Source organism: Callospermophilus lateralis, chromosome 9 (assembly GCF_048772815.1).
Source record: "Callospermophilus lateralis isolate mCalLat2 chromosome 9, mCalLat2.hap1, whole genome shotgun sequence".
Lineage (NCBI taxonomy): Eukaryota > Metazoa > Chordata > Mammalia > Rodentia > Sciuridae > Callospermophilus > Callospermophilus lateralis.
This window is the reverse complement of record NC_135313.1, coordinates 20,645,397-20,667,433: the sequence shown is the minus strand read 5'-3', so window position 1 is coordinate 20,667,433 and position 22,037 is coordinate 20,645,397. Positions and strand designations below refer to the sequence as shown.

Here is a 22,037-nt window from a genome sequence, read left to right as displayed (position 1 = left end):
AGGGCCCGGACCCACGTGATCATCAAATCCCGCCCCGCCCCGCCCTGGCCCCGCCCCCCAAGGCGGCAGCCTGGCTTTCTCACCAGCTGCACGCTCCCAGCGACCGCCTCCAGCAGTAAGCATCTTCCACCGGCTTGGGTCCACAGGCATTTGTGAGTGAGATTCCTTTTTCTTTCTTTCTTTTTTCTTTCCTTTTTTAAAAAAAATCTCGATGGCACTGGAGGGGAAGGGAAATACACACACACACACACACACACACACCCAAAGCGAGTGTATGCTGTATTTTGAAAATTTAATCCTCGGGGCCATAGCTCTCCTGGTTAATTAAAATTAAATCTCCAGTACATCTGGAAAAAAGAAAGGCTGCAGCTCGCGGCCTTGGATGCGCCCACCAGCGTCAGACATCAGGCTGGGCTTCAGCTAATGTGTGCCACTGGCTGGGAAAGGAGAAGGGTAGATGGGGGAAGGAAGTGCAGCTTCCAGATCCCTTCAGCCTCAGGGATGGAGCCCAGGGAAGAAAGGTGGGGAGGGGGGTGACAGAGAAGGTAAGCTTGCAGTCATCCACAAAACCAAGATAATAAATGATTTAAAAAATAAACTCAGGCCCACTTCCACCTCATCTCCCACGCCCCACCCAGGAATAAAAAACAAAAAGTCACCTCTAACCAGATCTGAGGTCTGATCATATCAGTCGGGCTATGTAACAAGTCAAAAGGGGAATCTTTCTTTGGAGGATGCATGCTTCCTGCAAGACTCATGTGTAGGTTTATGCTTGAGTTCCTGTCTTCTAGTTCATTCCCTACAGAAAGACTGCTGAAGATGGGGGCAATTTCTCACTGTGTGTTGATGTTCAGTAACAGGATTTTATTATTCAGATGCTGCTCCTTATTTTCACCTTAAGAACTTGGCAGGTCTGTTGAATGTGTCAGGTGCAGTGATCTTAGACTAGACAAAATGTTGTTATAATGCAGTATTTTTCCTGCCAGGTATAAAAATCATGTAAAAGCCAGCAGATGCCATCATTTTGTTGTTGTTGAGCCCACCACTTAAAATTCACCAAGCAAATTGAAAATGGGTCTGGTTAAGAATGGAACCAGACATCACTTCCTCCCCTGGGTTCCTCCCACCAGCAAGACTGCAGTTCTTGTTGGACAATCACACTTCCTCCCTGTTCTTCCCTCCCCTTGCCCTTCTGTGACCTCCTTTAGAAACACTTCCCCTCTTTCATTGTTGCTGAGGGATTCCAGTCTATACTCATTAAAGAAAAGAAGAAGGCTCTTCTGGTTCATATTGACTAGAGAACTGAGTGAGGAATCACATACCCTTTTACATAAGTCAGTTATGTAGATAGGACAAAAAATTAAAAATTACACCATTTTCACATTCTTTTTTTTTTTAAAGTAAAATAGGAAAGTCCAAAGTATTATAGAAAAGCAGAATTCCTGGTGGAATTCTTTGATCTCACTGATGAAGTTTTGTTCTTTGGTTGGTTTGTCGTGCTGGGATTGAACGCAGGGCCTTGTACATGCTAGGCAAGTACCACTGAAATACACCTCTAGGCCCCAGAGTATGTTTTGTAAGCAGAAAAAGAAATATTGTCTCAATTCTCAGGGTTATGAAAAAATTCAGAATTCTGAGAAAATTTAGTCTTGCTTTCTTTTGGGTGGGAGCACTTTAAATTCCCTTTCAAAAATTATTTTTATTTTGTTAGTGTTTTGGTTTATCTCACAGATAATGTCATTGAAGGTATAAGGTATTGTGGTTTGTGGCCTGGCCTGTGGATTCTCAGAGATGTGCCAGGGTGGGTCATTGCATGTACAATGCAGTACTGGGTGGGCCTGGTTTATTACAGCCTCTGTGTGGTCACTGAGTGAACTGAGAGAGGGAAACTGCCATCTTCCAGTGAAAAGGTGACTAGGAGCCAGTGATGCCTACGAGGATGACAAATGTTTTTCCTAGCTACAGGGAACTTGCAGGATGAGCAGTGAGAAAGCTCGTTTTCATAATCTAGGTAAGACTTGTGATTGAGATGTGGAGTCTCTTCAAGGGATCTGTTGTTTAAAATAAGGAAGTATGGTCTCTTTGCCTGTGCCTCTGGTCTCAGGGTCTAAAAATCTGCTACCCACCCCAAAAGCCTGTTGGCACAACAGTTCTACTTGGAAGCTCTGCTTTCAGATTTTAATTCTGGCCCCCAGTTGAGCCTTCTCTTCTGAGGACCACCATGCCATCCTTCAGCGACCACTCCTATGGCTGAATCAAACACCACTCTTCCCTGCACTGTTCCACATCACTGCCCCCTTTGTCCTGGGGAAAAAGGCATGCTGTAACTATGCTCCTTCCACACCCCCTGCTGCCATCACCCCTTAGCAATGACTCCCTTCCTCTTCTTGTTGTAGGGACAGATGAGGCAAGGCACCAACGATGGCAGGAAACAGTTTTATTTGGCTGCAACCAAGTTCAGAGGGCACAGTTTTTGCTGTAATCAATCAATTAATCCCCTGAACTCCAAGTTCAGGTAGTTTCAGAGTTTTATACCCAGCATGTAAGGGGAGGGGCTTAGAAGTTCACAGTCTGCAGAAGTTCACATAAAAGCAGCTTTTTCACTGTATTGGGCAAGTTAACCCTTCAAGGACAACACCTGAGAAGGGGAGAGCTTCTTCTTCCCTTTCTTTCCTCCCCCTGCCAGATGTTACCATGGAGCCCAATTGGTAACTTCTCTTATCTTAGAAATGTAGACTTCTCTGTGAAGCCCCAGCTCAAGGCCAGAGGCCTTGTTTGCACATTTCTACAAACTACTATACTGGATACATTTGTGAAAAACTAGTAAGGGGGTGTCCAGCACTGATTTCTTCTTGGCCAGTGGTCAAGCAAGATAGGGCAACACAAAAACAGGTAGTTTATCTACATTGAACTCTTTTTGCAGAGACTCTTTTGCTGACAGTCCTAAAATCAGCCATGGTGAAGATTTCTGGAGAAGCCCAGTGAAGACTTTTCTGTGGAGAAAGTGGGTGCCTCTACACTCTTACTGCTCACCCATCTCCTCGCCCCTCCTCTACCCCATCTGCCTGGTAACTTTATTTTCTTCCCTCTGCAAAGCAGCTGCTATCTCAGACAGACAGGAGCTTGTGGGATTCTCAACATGTAGACTCACAGAATCTCAGTGCTGAAGGAATGCCAGTGAGGCACCTAGTCCTGTCGCTGCCTTGAAGCTAATCCACTCCTGAGCCAGCTCACATGAATACGACTCAACCAGTTCACAATGTTCAGCTGATATTTATTGAGCATCTACCATGTACCAGGTACTGTTCTAGGCAGAGGGATACGGTACAGTCAACCAGATATTTTCCTGTCTTTGTACAGCTTATGTCCAGCATGTAGGGATTCTGGGAGTGGGAGTGAGGGGTGGAAGGAGTATGTGTGTCACAAGAGGTAGGACAATAACCAAGCAAAACAGATCAGAGACTGAAGATCAGGTCTTACAGCTCTCACAATAAGGAGATGTTTATGTCCTTTTAACCAAATATCTTTGCTGCTGGGAACTGTTTCTTCTATGGACACTCAGGAGCTGTGACCCTGCTTCAGTGTGAGAGCCTTTCAGCACCACATAGGCTGTGCAGTGATGAGAGAAATGCTGCCCAGAGGATTTGCAGCAACTGGCGGGGGGCTGGGAGTTTGAAGGTGCTGCTCCACTGCAGTTCCAATCACTTGACACAAGTCCAAACCAGATTCCATTCCACCTTTACATCAACGAAACTGTCTTTCTGAGAGGAGATAATGGTAATTTTCAGTGGTAAAATGGTAGCTTTATTTCCTAGTTGGTAGCAAACCTAATGGTGGTAAGTTAAGATGTAATTAGCATAATCTGCCCATCCCAGATGGGTAATATGTGGTCCTTTTGAGTGACAGACACACAAGTCAGTGAAGAGTTGAAAGAACAGCAAAACTAAAGGCATAATTCATGTAGTGATAAATTAACTTCAAAATAATAAAACTCTACCCTTGCAGCTCCGGTTGTTCAGATTCAACATGGGAAAGATGCAGAAAGTCAACGCCTAACGTTCTTAACCCACTAGAGCAGGTACACCCTGATTTGGAAACAGTTGGACAAAGGTTACTAATTGGCAGCCCATTTATGTTTTGTTTAGGTTATTTGTACACATAGTAACTTGCTTAAATTTGGTCTAATTGCAACAATTAAAATCAAAATTTTGCATGAAATTTCAGACAACCCATACCAAATGGGCCTGCCTTTCTCTATGAAAGGGGCGGGCTGAACAGTAGATGTGGTGGGTGGAGAAGAGGGGAACAGTAACTTCCTGCTTTAGATGAGACTTGAGATCTTGTATTTTCCATAAGCCCTACCACTTGCTATTGTATCTGCAAGGCTTGGCGTCACTACCTTTTACTAGCTTATTTCAGCCATACTTCAACCACATACATTACTGCTACCTTGCAGTGAATACAAAACCAAAAGCTTCAGAACTTCCTGGCTTCTCCACCCACCAAATCCACAAGTTCTGCTGAGTATTTGGATGTTCTGCTGCAATGACTGTCTAGGAGCAGAAGGATGTGAGCAGACTCCAGGGAAACCATTCCTGGTAGTGGGAGGTGATGAAGGTGCAGTGAACCCCTCTGTGGATTGGCCATGGAGATTAATGAGTGACTGATTGGATAGGACCTGGACAACAGAGACTAATGACCAGACTTCCTCTTGATGACTCAGTTCTACAAAGATGCTGTAGCTGGGCAGGCTTACTCATTTTGTGGTGTTGGGAATTTTGAGATTTTTACTGAATGTAAATGTTGGTTTCTTTCAAATGTACCAAAACTTCCTTTTGGTACATTGCTGGCCATTTCATTATAAGCAGAGACTAGTATCATATACTGGACCATACTGAACTTTCCGGTAAGTCTCTAATGGATCTTGAGCCAGTAGCCATGTAATATTCTTTGTACTGGACAACCGAGTCTCACAGGTTTCCTGGCCTATCCATGAGAATCAAAACTGCTTGACCACTCATCATCAGGGATAATGCCATTTTATGCTCTCTGAAAGTGTATATTAAGATCTCCCTATGCCCCAGAGCTGACACATTGGACATGGCAAATGGAATGAGATGTAAAATAACTTTGGATAATCCAAGTATATTAGTTAGGATTTCTGTGTGACTGCTGGATGAGACCAAAATAATTGTAGACTAAAGCTAGAAGGATTTCTTTTTCATGTATATCAGTCCAAAGACAAGGGATTTGTGGCCATTAGGGTGGATCGTACACCTTCTATCTTATTCCTCTTCTCTTCCTGGGAGGTTGCATTTCTGAATGGGCAGCAGATGGTTCACTGAGCCCATGTTCCAGACTTCAAGGAGGTAAAAAGAGAAAATAGAGGGCCATAGAGAGAAGTTGCACGCTCACATACACTTACATCCCATTGTCCAGAGACTGTCATATGGTCACATCTAGCTGCAAGAGTGCTGGGAAATGGTATCTTTTCCAGGAAAACCATGTAACCAGCTGAAACCTCCATTCTTAAAAAGGAGAAAATAAATGTAGGAGGAGAACCTAGCAATTGTGTTGTAACTAGCATTAATGCCTCTATTAAATTTCTCTTCCATCTCAGTCTTTGACACAATCAGGCTGGTTCTTAATTGCTACCACTTCAACTGATCCCTTAAAAAATTTTTTTCTTAATCATCTACTTATTGTTCCACTTGTATGTTATCACTTCACAGAGCTTATAGTCTAATAGAAGAGGTAGACAATAAATAAGTAAAAGAACAAAATAAACAATTAGGGGGCTGGGGATGTGGCTCAAGCGGTAGCGCGCTCGCCTGGCATGCGTGCGGCCCGGGTTCGATCCTCAGCACCACATACAAACAAAGATGTTGTGTCCGCCGATAACTAAAAATAAATAAATAAATAAATATTAAAATTCTCTCTCTCTCTCCCCCTCTCTCACTCTTTAAAAAAAATAAAAATAAAAAATAAAAAAATAAACAATTAGACTTATAGATAAGTCTTATGCAGGAAACAGACTTGTGACAAAGAATAAAGAGAGGGCCAGGTCCCATTTTTGATTGGGTGTCAAGAAAACCTCAGAAGAGTTGAGGTTTGAACAGAAACTTGGGGAAGTAAAGGAGATGACCCTGTGGTGGAGCAGCATATCAACCAAGGCAGACTTCATTTAAATAGGCCTCAAATGGGAGATTTGGTGCTGTGGAGGAATGACAGGCAGCCAGTGTGATTGCATACTGTGAGTGTGAGGGAAGGGCAATATGGGATGGCAGGATGGGGAGGAGCTGTACCCTGCAGGCCTTTATAACAGTGGGGAGTCACAGGAGGGTTTTAAACAGCAAGTAGCATGATTTTGTTTATGTAAGATCTTTGTCATTGCTGAGTAGAGAACTGACTGGAAGACAGCAAAAATAGAAGCCATAAGATGAGAAATTTTTATATGTAAGAGATGATGACCTCTTTGACCAGAGTGGTAGCACTAGAGATAGAAAAACGGGTAGATGAATTTATGAATTATCTGAAGAATTTCATTAAAGAGTGACTTGAAACCAATTTTCTACTCATGAGTTCCAGAGTATAAACATGTTTTTAAACCCTTTTCCCTACTTGGGTGACCAAGAGGTTGACTGAGGTTGGCATTCTGCGGTGTCATGCGCATAATTGGACTTTGGATTGGGAGTGGAGAAGGAGGACAGGCAAAGTCTAACTCCAAAAAAAGAAAAGAAAAGCACATGTATTCTCTTGGTTCTGTTGATTAAAGCCTTAGAAGCTGGGTAAATTTGTTTTTACCCTCTCTCTTATGGAAACTAAAACGAAAAAGATATTCAGAACTTGCTTCTCAGATTAAACACTAATAGCATATTTTTTTTTTTTTTTTTTTTTTTTTGGTTTTGGGGAATAGAACCCAAGGCCTCAAGCATGCTAGGCAAGCAATATGTCACTGACCTATATCCCCAGCCTGACAGCATAATAAAATGAACAAAACTGTTATCTCTCTTTTTAAAAACTTTTTTATCTTTTATTTTTTATTCTAATTTGTTATATATGACAGCAGAATTATTACAATTCATTTTACTCATATACAGCACAATTTTTCATATCTCTGGTTGTACACAAAGTATATTCACACCATTTGTGTCTTTAGAAATGTACTTATGGTAATGATATCCATCTCATTCCACTGTCTTTCTTACCTCCATGCCCCCTCCCTTCCCCTCCCACCCCTGTGCCCTATCTAGAGTACAACTAATCCTCCCATGCTCCCCCTCCCAACCCCACTATAAATCATCCTCCTTATATCAGAGGATTTGGTTTTTTGGGATTGGCTAACTTCACTTAGAATTATTTTCTCCAGGGGCTGGGGATTTGGCTCAAGTGATTAATGCGCTCACCTGGCATGCCTGGCGCACTGGGTTCGATCCTCAGCACCACATAAAAATAAAAAATAAAGATGTTGTGTCCACCAAAAACTAAAAAATAAATATTTCTTTTAAAAAGAATTATATTCTCCAACTCCATGCATTTACCTGCAAATGCCATGATTTCATTCTCTTTTATTACTGAGTAATATTCCATTGTATAAATATATACCACATTTTCCTTATCCATTCATCTTCTGACGGGCATATAGGTTGGTTCCACAGCTACTGTGAATTGTGCTGCTATAAACATTGATGTGGCTGTGTCTCTATAGTATGCTGATTTTAAATCCTTTGGGTATACACCGAGGAGTGGGATAGCTGGGACAAAAGGTGGTCCCATTCCCAGTTTTCCAAGGAATCTCCATACTGCTTTCCATATTGGCTGTACCAATTTGCAGTCCCACCAGTAATGTATGAGTGTGCCTTTTTCCCCACATCCTCACCAATACTTATGGTTGTCTTTTTTTTAAGAGAGAAAGAGAGAGTTTTCGGTAGTTTTCGGTAGATACAACATCTTTATTTTATTTTTATGTGGTGCTGGTGATATGAGAATGGAAACCCCTGCTTGTTTTTGCAATTTATGAATTTGAGTGGTATGAATTTTCCCAGCCTTTCACCTGCAGTCTGTGGATGTCTTTTCCTATAAGATAAGTCTCTTGGAGGCAGCATATTGTTGGGTCTTTTTTTTAAATCCAATCTGCCAGTCTAGGTCTTTTGATTGGTGAGTTTAGGCCATTAACATTCAGGATTATTATTGAGACATGATTTGTATTCCCAGCCATTTTAGTTTATTTTTGGTATTTAACTTGACTTGGTTTCCCCTTCGATTAGTTTTTCCTTTAGTGCAATACCTCCCTTTGCTGATTTTCATTGTTGTTTTTCAATTCCTCTTCATGGAATATTTTGCCGAGGATGTTCTGTAGTGCAAGTTGTAAATTCTTTTAATTTTTATTTATCATGGGAAGTTTTTATTTCATCATCAAATCTAATGCTTAATTTTGCTGGATATAAGATTCTTAGTTGGGATCCATTTTCTTTCAGAGCTTGATATATGATGTTCCATAATCCTCTAGCTTTTAGGGTCTGGGTTGAAAAATCTGCACATAATCTAATTGGTTTCTCCCTGTATGTAATCTGATTTCTTTCTCTCATGACTTTTAGTATTCTCTCCTTATTCTGTATATTAGGCATTTTGGTGTGGATCTGTTTAATTTTGTACATTTGAAGTCCTATAAGACTCTTGAAGTTGATTTTCCAATTCATTCTTCCTGATTGGAAAATTCTTTGATATTATTTCATTGAATAGATTGCTCATTCCTTTGGTTTGGAACTCTATGCCTTCCTCTATCCCAATAACTCTTATTTAATTTGGTCTTTTAGTACTATCCCATATTTCTTGAATGGTCTGATCATGGTTTCTTACCACTTTCACTGTGTGGTCTTCATTCTTTTCAAGAGTATATATTTTGTATTCATTGTCTGAGGTCCAGAGGTCCTGTCTTCCAAGTGGTCTAATCTGTTGGTGATGCTTATATTGAGTTTTAATTTGGTTTAGTGTTTCTTTCATTTCAAGGATTTCTGTTTGATTTTTTTTAGAACCTCTATTTCCCTATTGAAGTAATCTTTTGCTTCCAATATTTGCTTATGTAGCTCTTAGTCAAAATGATCTTTTGCTGCCTGTATTTGCTGTCTTATATTATCATTCTTTAATTCGCAGAACATTTTAATTATGTACATCCTGAACTCCCTCTCTGTCATTTCTGCTGCTTCCTCTGGCCTAATAATGTGGTATCTTGATTTGTTTGGGGCACTTTCTTCCCTTGTCTTTTCATATTGCTTATGGGTCTTCCCTTCTAGCACTGTGGATCCCAGACGTTACCATTTTTACCCTATAAGCTTATAGTGCCCCTGTAGGGATCCAATACCTCTCCTTTGAGGTGAAGGACAATGTTAACAGATCTCAGTATAAACAATATGCACCCTAAAAACAAATGTTTGCTATTAAGATGTTTACAGATTGGTTACAATGTACAGAAATGGTGAATTCAATTATTATCTACAATATACTCAGTAGGTTTGTAAAAGGGTTTATAGTTTCTGATGGTGGACAAAGAACCAGGGGTGAGGAGTGGGATGATATGCCAAGGAGGTAGGAGGAGAGAATATAGAGTTATTATATCTTAGGAAGTGTGAAAGAGAAATCTAAAGAGGAAGATTAGTAACAGGAGAAGGAAGAGGAAGTAATTTGGAGGAGACAAGTAAGTAGGAAGACAATAGAGTACATAACAAACATACATATATATTTTTAAAATGTTAAAATAGTAGAAATTGGTGGGGGAAAAGAAAAAAGGATAAAGAAAAAATATAAACAACCCAACTGTAATATACTATTCAGATGTCCCAGTCCTCAAAATCATAATTCGTGCAAAGTACTTGGTTTCACATGTGTTGGGGATGTGAGAATGGAAGAATACAGAGGAAGAGGAAAAAATAATCTTGAAGGAAGAAACAGGGATTGTTTCAGTTGGAGATCAGTATCTTTCCTGCTCCCTTCTCATCCAATAGGGGGTTCATCTGTCGTTAGCTGGTGTGTTCACCCTCAGGATGGCAAAGGTAACCAGGGTGTCACTGTGTTGGGGGAGTGGCTGCTGGGGAGAGGAGGGGAGTTAGAAACTGGGTACCCCAGCCGGATTTCCAAACTGGAAGTTGCCCCCACTGAAAATGGTGATGAAGGTGGCCCAAGATTGATTGAGGTGCCTGCTTTCAGTGATGGGATGTTGGGTTAGGTGGGAGGAGCCAGGATGATTTCAGAGAGGAGCACTGTGGTGCAGAACATGTGGCTGTCAGCTGCCTTCAAAGCCTGTGTGAGGTTCTTGGACACAGGCAGCCTAAGGCACGTAGGGTACTGTCTCTGCTGCTGCAGAGTCCTAAGATGTCGGCGACTGGGGGATCCCCACATGGGCAGATGGGGCTCCACACAGGAGAAGCGGCCAGACTTCCTGCGCCTGGAGAGCTTCCAGGAGTCCTTTGTGGGAGCAGTGTTCATGCTTTCTGCTCGGGTAACTTTTGGCCAAAAGTTCTGCATGGGTGCTGTTGCTGATGGTCCTGCCCTGGTGTCTGGTTGTCCTGCATGGTTGAGTAGTTGGGAAACCTGCTCTGACACTGAGGCCTGGAGCCCTGGACTGGCACGGTGACCATGATTCCTGCAAGGGAGCAGGAGCATCACTTGCAGAGAAACAGTATTCTCACTACTTGAGTCCCAGGTCACAGAGTGACACAGACTGCTGCCTTCCTCTTACCCGCCATATTGGTTTTCAACTGTTATCTCTTAACAGTTGTTTATGTCATATTTCCAAGAAGGCATTTTCCCTTCTCTGCCCTATTAACAAGTACCTACAACTGACTTTGGGCTACATGTCCAGTCCTGTGGTCTTCTCACTGATGGTGAAAAAGAATTGTGAGACAGTGTCTGATCTCTAGAAGTTTATAATCTTCGTTGGATGATAAATAAAGGTTCATGTTGCCCAATCCAAATGTTTGAATAGTATCTATAATTAATAAAATGATAAGGAATGCTGCATAATGAAGGATTAAAAGTATGACACAGGTGAGAAGTGCTACTGAAATACAGAGCAGAAAGAGACAAAAGAAGGAATGAAAATTGACAGTTAAGAAGAATCAGTCACATTCTAGGAATCTGTCTTGACCTCTCATTGAATTGCCACCACACTCTTTCAACAAGGCTGGAACTGGAGGGGAGAGACATGGGCTGGGTAGTAATGGAAAGGAACTGAGTAAGTCTATGTTGAGCAAGCCTTGAAAGAGGTGGAGAAGAAGAGAGAAGTGAAAAAACGAACATAAGGAGACATGTTTAGCTGTCATGTTGAAGGGAAGGGGAATTGCTCCTGAATTCAAATGGGCATGAATATGGAGAGTCTTGAACACTAGGGAGAGCTTTTAGATACGTTTTAGTTAGAAGTGGCAAGATAGTGATGGCTGCTACTGGACAGTAGTGATGGCTACTGGTGTTTTGTTAATCACTATTTAAAACAGTAAAGGAAGAATTCTGAAGTGGAAGAAGGAAAAAACAGCTTGGAAGAAGCAGTGGTGAGCCTCATTTTAGTATATGGTGGGGACAGAAATCCAAATGAACAGATTAACAAAGAGATTTTCTAGGAATGATTGGCAGGACTCAGAAACAGCTTAGTATTGGGGATACAGGAATATATCCTTAACATAGGAAATGGGTTAATCAAAGTAAATTCTATAAATTTAAGTTTAAAAGTTCAGGTAAATGTTGGCAGGTGGTATGGCATAGTGAAAAGAACATGAGCTTTGAAATCAGCAAACCTGGGTGTGAGTTCCAACCCTACCACTTACTTCCATGTAACCATGGGCAGAGTCCTCTACATGGGTTCACTGATACATAGTACCTACTTCATTGATCTATGTGAAGATTAAATAACATGATTACCGTAAAGCACTTAGAACAGCTCCTGTCACAGAGAATTACAGAAAACTGTAAGGTTCAGAAACCCTTCAACACAAAAAATCCTTTGGACCTCTAAGTATTTTTGTCAGTAAGCAAGCAGAGAAGACCACTTACCACCCAACTAAGGCCCAGTTTTCTGACACTCCTAATTGTGTGTGTGTGTGTGTGTGTGTGTGTGTGTGTGTGTGTGCGAGATAATGTATATTGTTTTAAGCCTCTAAGTTTGGAGTAATTTGTTCCACAGCAACAGTTAACCATATACATTTTACTGAAACATGTCTGATCTCATTAAGCCTCACAGCAAACTGGATAAAAAAGTATACCCACAAATTTGAGAAAAGACAGTTTGTTCTTTAGCTATGGTGCCATACCAAGTAGACACCAGTACTAGTTTTAAACCTGTGCAATCAATAATGACCTAAGTGAACATGCTTTTGAAAGCTAGCTCGTCAATGCCAGCTCCTCTTAACTGAAAGTCACCTGGTGGTCTTTTAGAAATGATGACTTGATTGATGGATTGATTTCCAAAGTCATCTTCATGGAGTACTATGGTCTGAATGTTTGTTTCCTCCCAAAATCCATATGCTAAAATCCTAACCCCCACCATGCTGGCATTAGAAAATGGGATCAAATCTTTGAAAGAATATTAATTGATGGTTACTTATAAAAGAGGCCCAAGGACAATTACACAGCCTTTTCCACCATGGAAGGACACTGTGAGAAGAAAACATTTGTGAACCAGAAAATGAGCCCTCATAGACACCTAACCTGCTGCTACCCATATCTGGGACTTACTAGCTTCCAGAACTGTGAGAAGTAAATTTCTGTGTTTCTAAGTTTCCTAGTCTAAAGGTTATAAATAGCCCATGCTGTTATAGCAGCCTCTATAGGACTGAGAGAATTTGTTGATCCACTGATCAGGTTTAAACTGGTTCAAATGGCTGCATTTTACCATGGTTACAAAATAGCTCAGCCTTTCCTCGTGTGTGGGAAATTTTTGTATTCTCAAAAGATCATGTTCTGGGGCTGGGGATGTGGCTCAAGCGGTAGCTCGCTCGCCTGGTATGCGTGTGGCCCGGGTTCAATCCTCAGCACCACATACAAACAAAGATGTTGTGTCCGCCAAGAACTGAAAAATAAATATTAAAAAATTCTTTCTCTCTCTCTCTCTCTCTCATCTCTCTCTTTAAAAAAAAAATCTATCCTTCCTTCCCCTTATAATTCAAGATCTACTACCAAATTATTAAAAAAAAAAAAAAGATCATGTTCTGATTGAAGGGAGATTGGGAACCATGTTTCCAGGTGAATGAGGGGTAGTGTCTGTTTGGTGAACTGACACTGGCCAAGCTTACTTGTTTAAAAAGAGCTGTGTCTGAAGCAAAGAATGGTGCCCTATAGAGAATTACCAGGAGTTTATCACTTCATATTTCATCATTTTTATCAAATTTTCTTTTGGTGTTTCTGGGGATTGAAACCAGGGTCTCACACACACAAGGGAACCATTCTATCACCAAAGCCCTTTTGAAATTTTTCATTTTGATACAAGGTCTCTTTGAGTTGTCCAAGATGGTTTCCAACTTGTAATCTTCCTGTCTCAGCCTCCCAAGTAGCTGAGATTACAGACATGCACCACTATGCCCAATCCAAATGTTTGAATAGCATCTTCAAAAGTCATCTTTCTCCTTTCTTTTAGATAGGACTGCCCCCCACCATAATTTGACAAGATGGTTATATTTGTTTATACACTGCCTAGAGTCTCAAAATCTTCTCTTAGCTTTTATTTTCTGTATTTTTTTCCATCCTTGGACTCAGGAAGCTCTTTCTGTATCTAACATTGTCCTTTCCTATTATGACTATCCAAGTCAGGAGAACCCTGCACATTTTTCTGTGTATAAAGCTCATCAACAATGGTTGTCTTCTCTGGGCATGTGTTTACTTTGCCCCACATCTCCCAAGAAAACAAGAAATATGAGATTTGCAATTTGCCTACTCACCACACTGTTTAGAATTATTGCCTCCCTCTCTGAACATCTTGGCACATCTTAAAAGAAGGGATGGGATACAGAAAGAAGACAAACTTTGTCCCAGCTCTGCAGCTCTTGAATTTGCTTGAGTTCTCACTTCCAAACCCTAGTTTCACCTAGCACACAAGGACCAGGGAAGGAAACTACAGAGCAAAGCAGAAGCTCTAAGTCATGAAAACACTGTGGATCAGAGGATAAGCCCTGAGGCTGTGATAGCTGTACTCTTAAGGTAGGTATAAAGTGGCTTGGTTAGAGGTAACTCCTATCATAGGATCACCATGATTCAGCTTTCCTTCAATTTTCCTAGAAGACTTGAACTAGGGAAAGCATTTTTGTATTATACATAGATATTTACAGAGTAGAATTTAAAATTGATAAGAGTTTTTAAAGAAGGAAACTTGAAAATCTTAACCTTGGAGAGGACCACGTCCTCCCAGCCTCCATATCCCTTCTCTCTCTCTTTTTTTTTTAATATTTATTTTTTAGTTTTCGGCAGACACAACATCTTTGTTTGTATGTGGTGCGGAAGATCGAACCCGGGCCACACGCATGCCAGGCAAGCGCGCTACTGCTTGAGCCACATCCCCAGCCCCTCCATATCCCTTCTCAGTAGATGTTCATTTTTCTATATTGAGACTACTTTGGTAATGAGCCTTGGCTGAGATTATTAATGCTCCAACGTACTCAGTGCTCTCTTGACTGGGTTCGTTGTCCTTTGGGGATATTTATCTTGTGCAGTCCCTCTTTCCTGACTCTTCCTGCATACACCTTTATGCTCTTAGATATCTCAACCAAAAGGAATTCTAAAGCCCAACAACTTCCTGGGAGATCATCTGAATTTAAGAATCAGAGTTCCTCAGGCTTCTAAATTTTCTTTGTGTGCCTTGGCCTAAAATGTCAAACTCCAGGTAAGATTCCTTAATTTTCCTTTAGAAATTCAAAATAAGCCCAAGGTTATTTTGCATACATGAACCATACACCATGAACACAGCATCTTCCCTAAAAGATAGATTCTCCTTGCCTCTGTTTACCTGGAGAACAAAGAGAAGATGGAGTGTTGAGAGTGGAAGTGAATCTTCCCCCCTGCTATTCCCAGCATGCAGTAGGACATATTTCTGCAGTTTTCTGAGGGCTTGGGCCAAGAAGAAGCCAAAAGATGGGTTTTCTTTACAGAATAGCAAGGTAGATGCAGTTGGTGGTGTTGTACCGTTTTGGGGTTCATTCAGAGTTGCTCTCATTTACTTGCATATAGTTGTAATGTATGACTTCATAGCCAGAAGTCCAGAGCACTGGTCTCAGCCATCTTAGTCTCCATCTATGGTGGGAGCATATTGATTTAAAACCCCCATCTGCCTGTATATCTTCCTCAGTGACTTCATACTCTGCACTTCTCAGTGGGACTGCGAGTTTTTTGTAACATTATACATTTAAATAAATGACAATAATAATATTGTAACACAAAATTTTATTTACTATCCATTCTTATCAGAGTATTTTCTCAGGGCTCCCAAAATAATTGTAAGAAGTAAAGAGGGGGAAGGCTTTCGCCAAGTTGGGGATGATTTCCCAAGGCCTTCTCTATGCTATCTGATTTGCTTCTTGTTGATGGCTTTGCTTTCCTGTCTTTCAGGTGACAGACATCCTTGGGACATCTTTGCATAGTCCTCTCCAGAAAGAAGCTCTGTGATGTGTGGATTGTGAGCTTGCTCAAGCAAGTCACGCTCTTTATAAGGCACAGCTAAACATAAGGACTGGTATGGAAGAACCGGCACCACTGGAAGGCCCGGACCAACTCCCAAGCCCCCACCAGGGCTCTCTGAGGAGGGCTGTGGCTGCTGCTCTGGCCCTGGATGGGGAATCTACAATGGGTCGCAGGAAAAAGAAGAGGAAAGAATCCCGTCCAGAATCTATCATCATCTACCGGTCAGATAATGAGAAAATGGATGATGAGCCTGAGGATTCAGAAGGTGGAGATCGGCCTAAAGAGGAAGAGGGAGATGATTTCCTAGACTATCCCATAGATGATGGTGAGTCTCTCTGGGACCCCCTTGTTGAAAGCCATGGGAAGGGAACCAAAGAGGGGGACCTCATCTGTCTATATTTCTTCTTGGTGGTACATTTCTCCCAGGGTTGCAGTCTCATTCAGCAATTGATAGAACTACTTAGAATCTATAATTTTCTATTCTAGGTGGGATGGAGGAGATCTTACACTCTCTGAACTCCTAGTATAGTGGAAAAAGCTGATTTGTGTGCAAAATTCAATAACACAAGCAGACCATGATAATTATTTAATGTATGTATAATAAAGTCAACAAATTATTGATTTTCACGATAATCAGGAAAAAGGAAATTATTACATCAGTGAGATAAAATATTCCTTCATTTGTAGGATTGCCAAAAATGTGTTTAAGTATAATAATATCAATGTGAGGAAATTACATTTTAAGTAAAAGTGGAAACTTCCCACTTCGTAGTGAATTTGTTGATATTTATTAAAATTCAAAATATATATATACCCTATGTCCCAGGAATCCACAGTATATCTTTTTCTTATTTTAATTTTTTGTAGTTGTAGATGGACAGAATGCCTTTATTTTATTTGTTAATTCTTTTATATGATGCTGAGGATCAAACCCAGTGCCTCACTCAGCATGCTAGGCAAGCACTCTGCCCCTGAGCTGCAGCCCCAGCACTCACAATACCCATGTTCTGCATATGTAAGAACATATGTATAAGAATATTTGCTGCTACTAATGGAACTGTGGAGTGTCTGTATTAAGAATAACTGAGCAGCACTGGAAGGATGAGATAGATCTGTTTGTGTAGAGGGATAGATATCCAGAACAGAATAAGTCAAAGCAGCAGCCTGGCTCTCACGGAGTGAACCTTCTAGTTAGGAGAAGGCAAACAATGACTAAGTCAACCAATAAAAGATAATTTCAGGTAGTGGTATGCGTTGCAAAGACAGTAAAACCATGATAGAAAAAAGAGTCCTGTTTCAGGGTGATAAGGCAAGAGATTGTGTGGTCATGGAAGGTCTCTCTGAAGAAGTGACATTTTGAGCAAATTCAAAATGACATGAAAGAGCCAGTTGAGAAAAGACATGGGGCAGAGCTTTTGAAGGAGAGGGAACAGCAAGGGCAAAGGCCTTGAGGGCAACCCTGGCCCATTTACAGAATGGAGTGGTTTCTGTTTAGGAGTGTAGAGGACAAGGGGAAGAATGTTGAAAAGATGTCAGAAAGTGGGGCAGGGGTCAGATACGTCACCGTTGTAGGTCTACAGAAAAGGATTTGGAAGTTGTTATAAGTGCAAGGGAAAGTGAATGGAGGACTTTTAAACAAGGGACACACATTATCTCATTCATAGTTTAAGATCACCCTGGCTTGTCTATAAGGACTGGATTGCAAAGAGTAGGAATGGAAACTGATGGGAGAATTTTAGACACTGCAAACACAATAATGCTAATGCAGAAGCTTGAAGTACAGTGATAGGAGAGAGAGTGCCAGAGAGGAAGAGGAATTAGATTCAGAATATAATGTGCTATGTGCTGACAGATTGGAGGTAGGACATAAGGGAAAAGGGAGGATTAGCAATGACTCCTAGGTGTTTGAAAAGAACAATGGAATGATAGTTTTATTTGCCAAGATAAAGGAGACTGTGAAACCATTAGGTTTGGGGGAACAGTACATCCCTTCTAGGTCAATCATAGCCCTTGCTACTCCTGAGTCCTGCTCTTAGGTGGCTTTCTTCTGTCTCTTTCCCACCCATGGGGTAAAGTCTTCTAGTCAAAGGGCCCAGGGAACACATCTATCTAACCCTATAGTCCTCAATCCTCCCCGACATTTTTAGACTACCTTTTACATACCAAAGGCCACAGACTTCCCTTCTCAGTATCTCTAATCCCTTTTCAAGGGTGGTCAAAGGACAGCTATTTTGTGATTGCCTGTGTGTGTATGTGTGTATGTGTGTGTGCATGTGTACTATATGAATGGACGGTGTGGATGTTTGGGGGTGCCGGGTTTCTGTTCTCATGATTAAAAGGCTCAGGGGTCACTCCAGGTGAACTGGGCTAACAGACAGGGCTGTGCAAAATAACCACACGAGTCACAAATACCTTTTTCTTTGGGGTCGCTGTGACGGCTCCTCTGACCTTAAGGGTCCGCAGGAAGAAAGAGAGAAAGCACACGCTGACCCCTTTTATTGAGGAGAAGCTATTCAAATGAGGCAAGGGGTCAGGTGTCAGGGGACTGAGTCTGTCTTCATGATGTCCACTGTCAGCAAGTTGACTGACATCTAGGTAGGCCACACCCAAGGGTACAGTAAGAGAAGGGGACACACACAAGACACTTCCATGGAAGATTCTACCCTAAAGGAACAGATGAGCATAGCTCCACCCGTGGGGCTGTAGGAAGCCACACCTGAGCACAGTCACTCAAACCCTAGAAGAACCCTAGAAGAGTGGGTCAGTCTAGCAGCATGGGTGCCTGACTGCCACATCACCCAGCAGGGGAGTTAACTCAGTCACTTGCAAAGTTGGTCTCCCATGTGGGGGGTATAAATGTGGTGTGTTGTGTATGGCATATGTGTGGGGTATGTGGGTGTATAAGTGGGGAGCATGTGTGTGTGTGCATATCGTGGGTATGTGTGGTAAAGTGGAGGGTACGGCATCTCTATGTTGTGTGATGTGGGGTTTGGAGGTACTTACAGGACTGGGGTGGGGTGTCTGGTGGGTGTGAGTGGTGGTGTGGTGGGTGGGTAAGTATGTGAGTAGAGCTTAAATATGAAGGCTGGGATGCCCACAGGCATATGAAAAGGTCCCCTCTCAGGGAAGTATAAAGTTAGGCATGAGAAAGGAAGGGTCGTGGGCTATGTATAAGCTGATTGCAATGATCCTTACCCACCCAGAGTGATACTCATAAATGATATTTTAACAGAACTTCTTAACTTGAAATAGGATCATTAAAGTGTAACCTGTAGTTAAGTTCCTCACTTTACTCTATGTCACAAAAGTCATGTCAACACTGAGGTCCAGAGAAATGGAGAGAGAACTGTCTCACATTTTATCAGGGCTCAGAAATGGAGAGAAAGCCCACGCCACGGAGTGATAATAGCAGTGGTCACCCTCCAGGGGAGACTATTCAGTCTACTACTGAATCCCTGACTCTACTACTTGCCAGATGCTATAAAAAGACATCTCGTAGTGGGCCCAGCCTCAGGGATACACCCTGATGAAAGTCCACTCTTCAGATCTTGACGCTCACCTCCTTTGTGCCCTACAGGTATGTGGAACATGCCTTTCGACAGTCGCTATGTCACCTTAACAGGGACCATCACACGAGGGAAGAAGAAGGGTCAAATGGTAGACATTCATGTCACATTGACCGAGAAGGAGCTGCAGGAATTGACCAAACCCAAAGAGTCCTCAAAGGAAATGGCACCTGAAGGGAGAAAGGCATGCCAGATGGGAGCAGACCGGGGGCCCCACGTGGTCCTTTGGACTCTGGTCTGCCTGCCCGTGGTCTTTGTCCTCTCTTTTGTTGTCTCTTTCTACTATGGCACTATCACCTGGTACAACATCTTCCTTGTGTACAATGAGGAGAGGACCTTCTGGCACAAGATCTCCTACTGCCCCTGCCTCATTCTCTTCTACCCAGTGCTCATCATGGCCATGGCCTCTTCCCTGGGCCTCTATGCTGCTGTGGTCCAGCTCTCGTGGTCCTGGGGGGCCTGGTGGCAAGCTGCCCGGGACATGGAGAAAGGCTTCTGTGGCTGGCTGTGCAGCAAGCTGGGTCTGGAAGACTGTTCTCCCTACAGCATCGTGGAGCTGCTTGAATCTGACAATATCTCAGGCAATCTCTCCAACAAGGATTCTACCCAGGAAGTAGAAACTTCTACCGTCTAAACTGCCAGCAACTTAACTTCCTTCTCTGGATCCAGTAGCCTATATATCATCTTACAATTCCAGTAGATTCTTTCTTCAAATTATCCCCTACCCACTACAGTTCTAAAAAATCTTAGCCCACACTGATCTTCCCTACCATCCTGATGGTTCCCGGAAGTAGACAACAGAGAAGCAACTGTGCCAAAGTAGTAGTCTACACAGTGAATCAACCCTTCTTAATTCCTTGCCCTAAAATGACCACTTGTCTTGGATAGGGAATTCCATTGTATCTCAATCCAGAAGCTTGAAGTTGTTACTGGTGCTGTAACCCAGGAGACTTTGTGACTCAATGTGACAGGGAGAATAAAGAAGCTCAGGGGTGGCCAAGTCCTCCGAGAAAATTGACAGAGATGGAGTGAAACATTTGAAGAACTGGGCTACTATGCATAAATAGAAAGTAGTAATTTGTGTGAATCACTTAGGTTTAGATTGGACTGCATAAAATTAAAGTCCTAAAATATCGGTCATTAGTTTACTTCTTGTATAGAAGTCAGGAGGCAAACAATTCCACGATCCTTTTCCTGTACCATTAGCAGGACATGGCCCTTATTACTGTTATCCTCGATGTTCCAGTGCTGACTATGTCTTTAGCCATCACATTCCATGTTTCTGGATAAACAGAAGAAGGAGCGAAGAGCACACCCTTTTGTTTAAGGAGTCTTCCCAGTTATATCTGACTGGCCAGACCTTAGTCACATGACATCATGAGCAAAAGAAGCTAGGAAATGTAGTCTTTTGTCTAGGTAGTTATATTCTTAGCTAAATATTGGTGTTATTTTAATTTGAGGGAAAAGGGAAGAATGACTATTTTGGTAGGCAAGAAGGAATCTCCACCTTGTGATAACTATTTAAATTCAGAATCCCAAACTACTAATACAGTTTTATTTATTTATTTATTCATTTATTTATTTATTTTGGCTTGAATCTCACACAGAATTTATACATAGAGATGAGCTATGTACACTACATATATGCTATCCATTGGTATTAGCTTCTAGTTTGTAACTAAACTTCTGAAATGTGTGGTTTCAGGGCTTTTTTTTTTTAAAGCAATAGTGGATAGGATAATACAATTACATAATGGTAGCATAACTCTTCTTCCTGGTGGTGGAGGTGGAACAGGGGTTGGTGGTATTTAATCAATAAAGACTGAGAAGGGAGGGATTGTGCCTCACAAACATTCCCCCAGCAGGGATCATTATCCCTAAACATGAAGAAGCCAGATTTAGCCTTCTGTGGTTTGGCAGAACCTCACTCAGAGCCTTACTCACTCAGATCTTTCTAGTTTAACAACAAACATAGTGTTTTCTATGCTGAGAAGTTTGTCTTCATGGCCTGAGGGTGTATATTAGATTAATCCAGATGAAAAAGATTCTGAATTTTAAAAAATCAAAGGTGTCTTTTTAATTTTAAAATATCAAAGCCTAAAGAGGTCAGCAGATTTTGGAAGTTTGGATCCTTCCAAGAAAAGCCGGTGCTCCTTTTTGTTTCTGTCTTGGAAAGAAGCTGTTGAAAGAACTGCTGTGACCTAAACCAGAGGTGTAAGCCATGCTTTCCACAGAAAGCCAGGAACGTTTGCTTAATGTATGGTGCTGAACTCCACCTTCAGAAAAACTCTTCTTTCTTTTTATTCAACTGTCATTAGTTTGACTAGAAGGAAAAAAAATGTGCCCAGCATTTTTGAAGATAATCTTGGTGCTTTCTGGTATATTTGCAGAGATATGAACAATTGAAATGCAGATAAAGAAAATAAAAAAGTGAAATGTGATTAACATTTGTTCAATTTGTCTTTGAGCTCTCTGAGATAGCTTTGAATGCTGCAGTTTGCAGATAAAGGGTGAGCCTGGGGCTGTCCTGTATATATGTAGTGATTTCAGGATGAATCCTTTCACATTGACGCAGATGCACCATTAATTCATGGAGGTTCTACTTAAGTGAACTGTTAACATAAGTTATGCTTTTTATCTAAGCCCACATTAAAATATTGCAACTATATTTGTTGCATTTTTCTGTCAAGTTAGTTGGGAAAATCAATGTCAAGGACATAAAAAGTCATGACATAGTGGACATAGTAGAATGGAAATATGGGGTGAGAGTGAGACTATGCCCAAAGGATAACTAGATGAAGCTGACAGGGCCTTCAC

At 41.6% G+C, this 22,037-nt stretch overlaps 1 protein-coding gene across 3 annotated transcripts; it reads left to right on the top strand.

Annotated features, from left to right (window-relative positions):
* Positions 1-54: 54 nt before the first annotated feature.
* Tmem169 (transmembrane protein 169) lies at positions 55-21,605 on the top strand. Of its 3 annotated transcripts, none has more exons than XM_076866164.1 (3): positions 55-152; positions 15,583-15,979; positions 19,232-21,605. In XM_076866164.1, exons 2-3 carry the CDS (start codon positions 15,709-15,711, stop codon positions 19,852-19,854), a joined length of 894 nt encoding a protein of 297 aa, XP_076722279.1. In that variant the 5' UTR covers positions 55-152; positions 15,583-15,708; the 3' UTR covers positions 19,855-21,605. The 3 variants fall into 3 exon arrangements, with proteins under 3 accessions (XP_076722279.1, XP_076722281.1, XP_076722280.1); XM_076866166.1 differs by lacking the exon at positions 55-152 and adding an exon at positions 3,267-3,299; XM_076866165.1 differs by lacking the exon at positions 55-152 and adding an exon at positions 14,684-14,860.
* Positions 21,606-22,037: the final 432 nt, after the last annotated feature.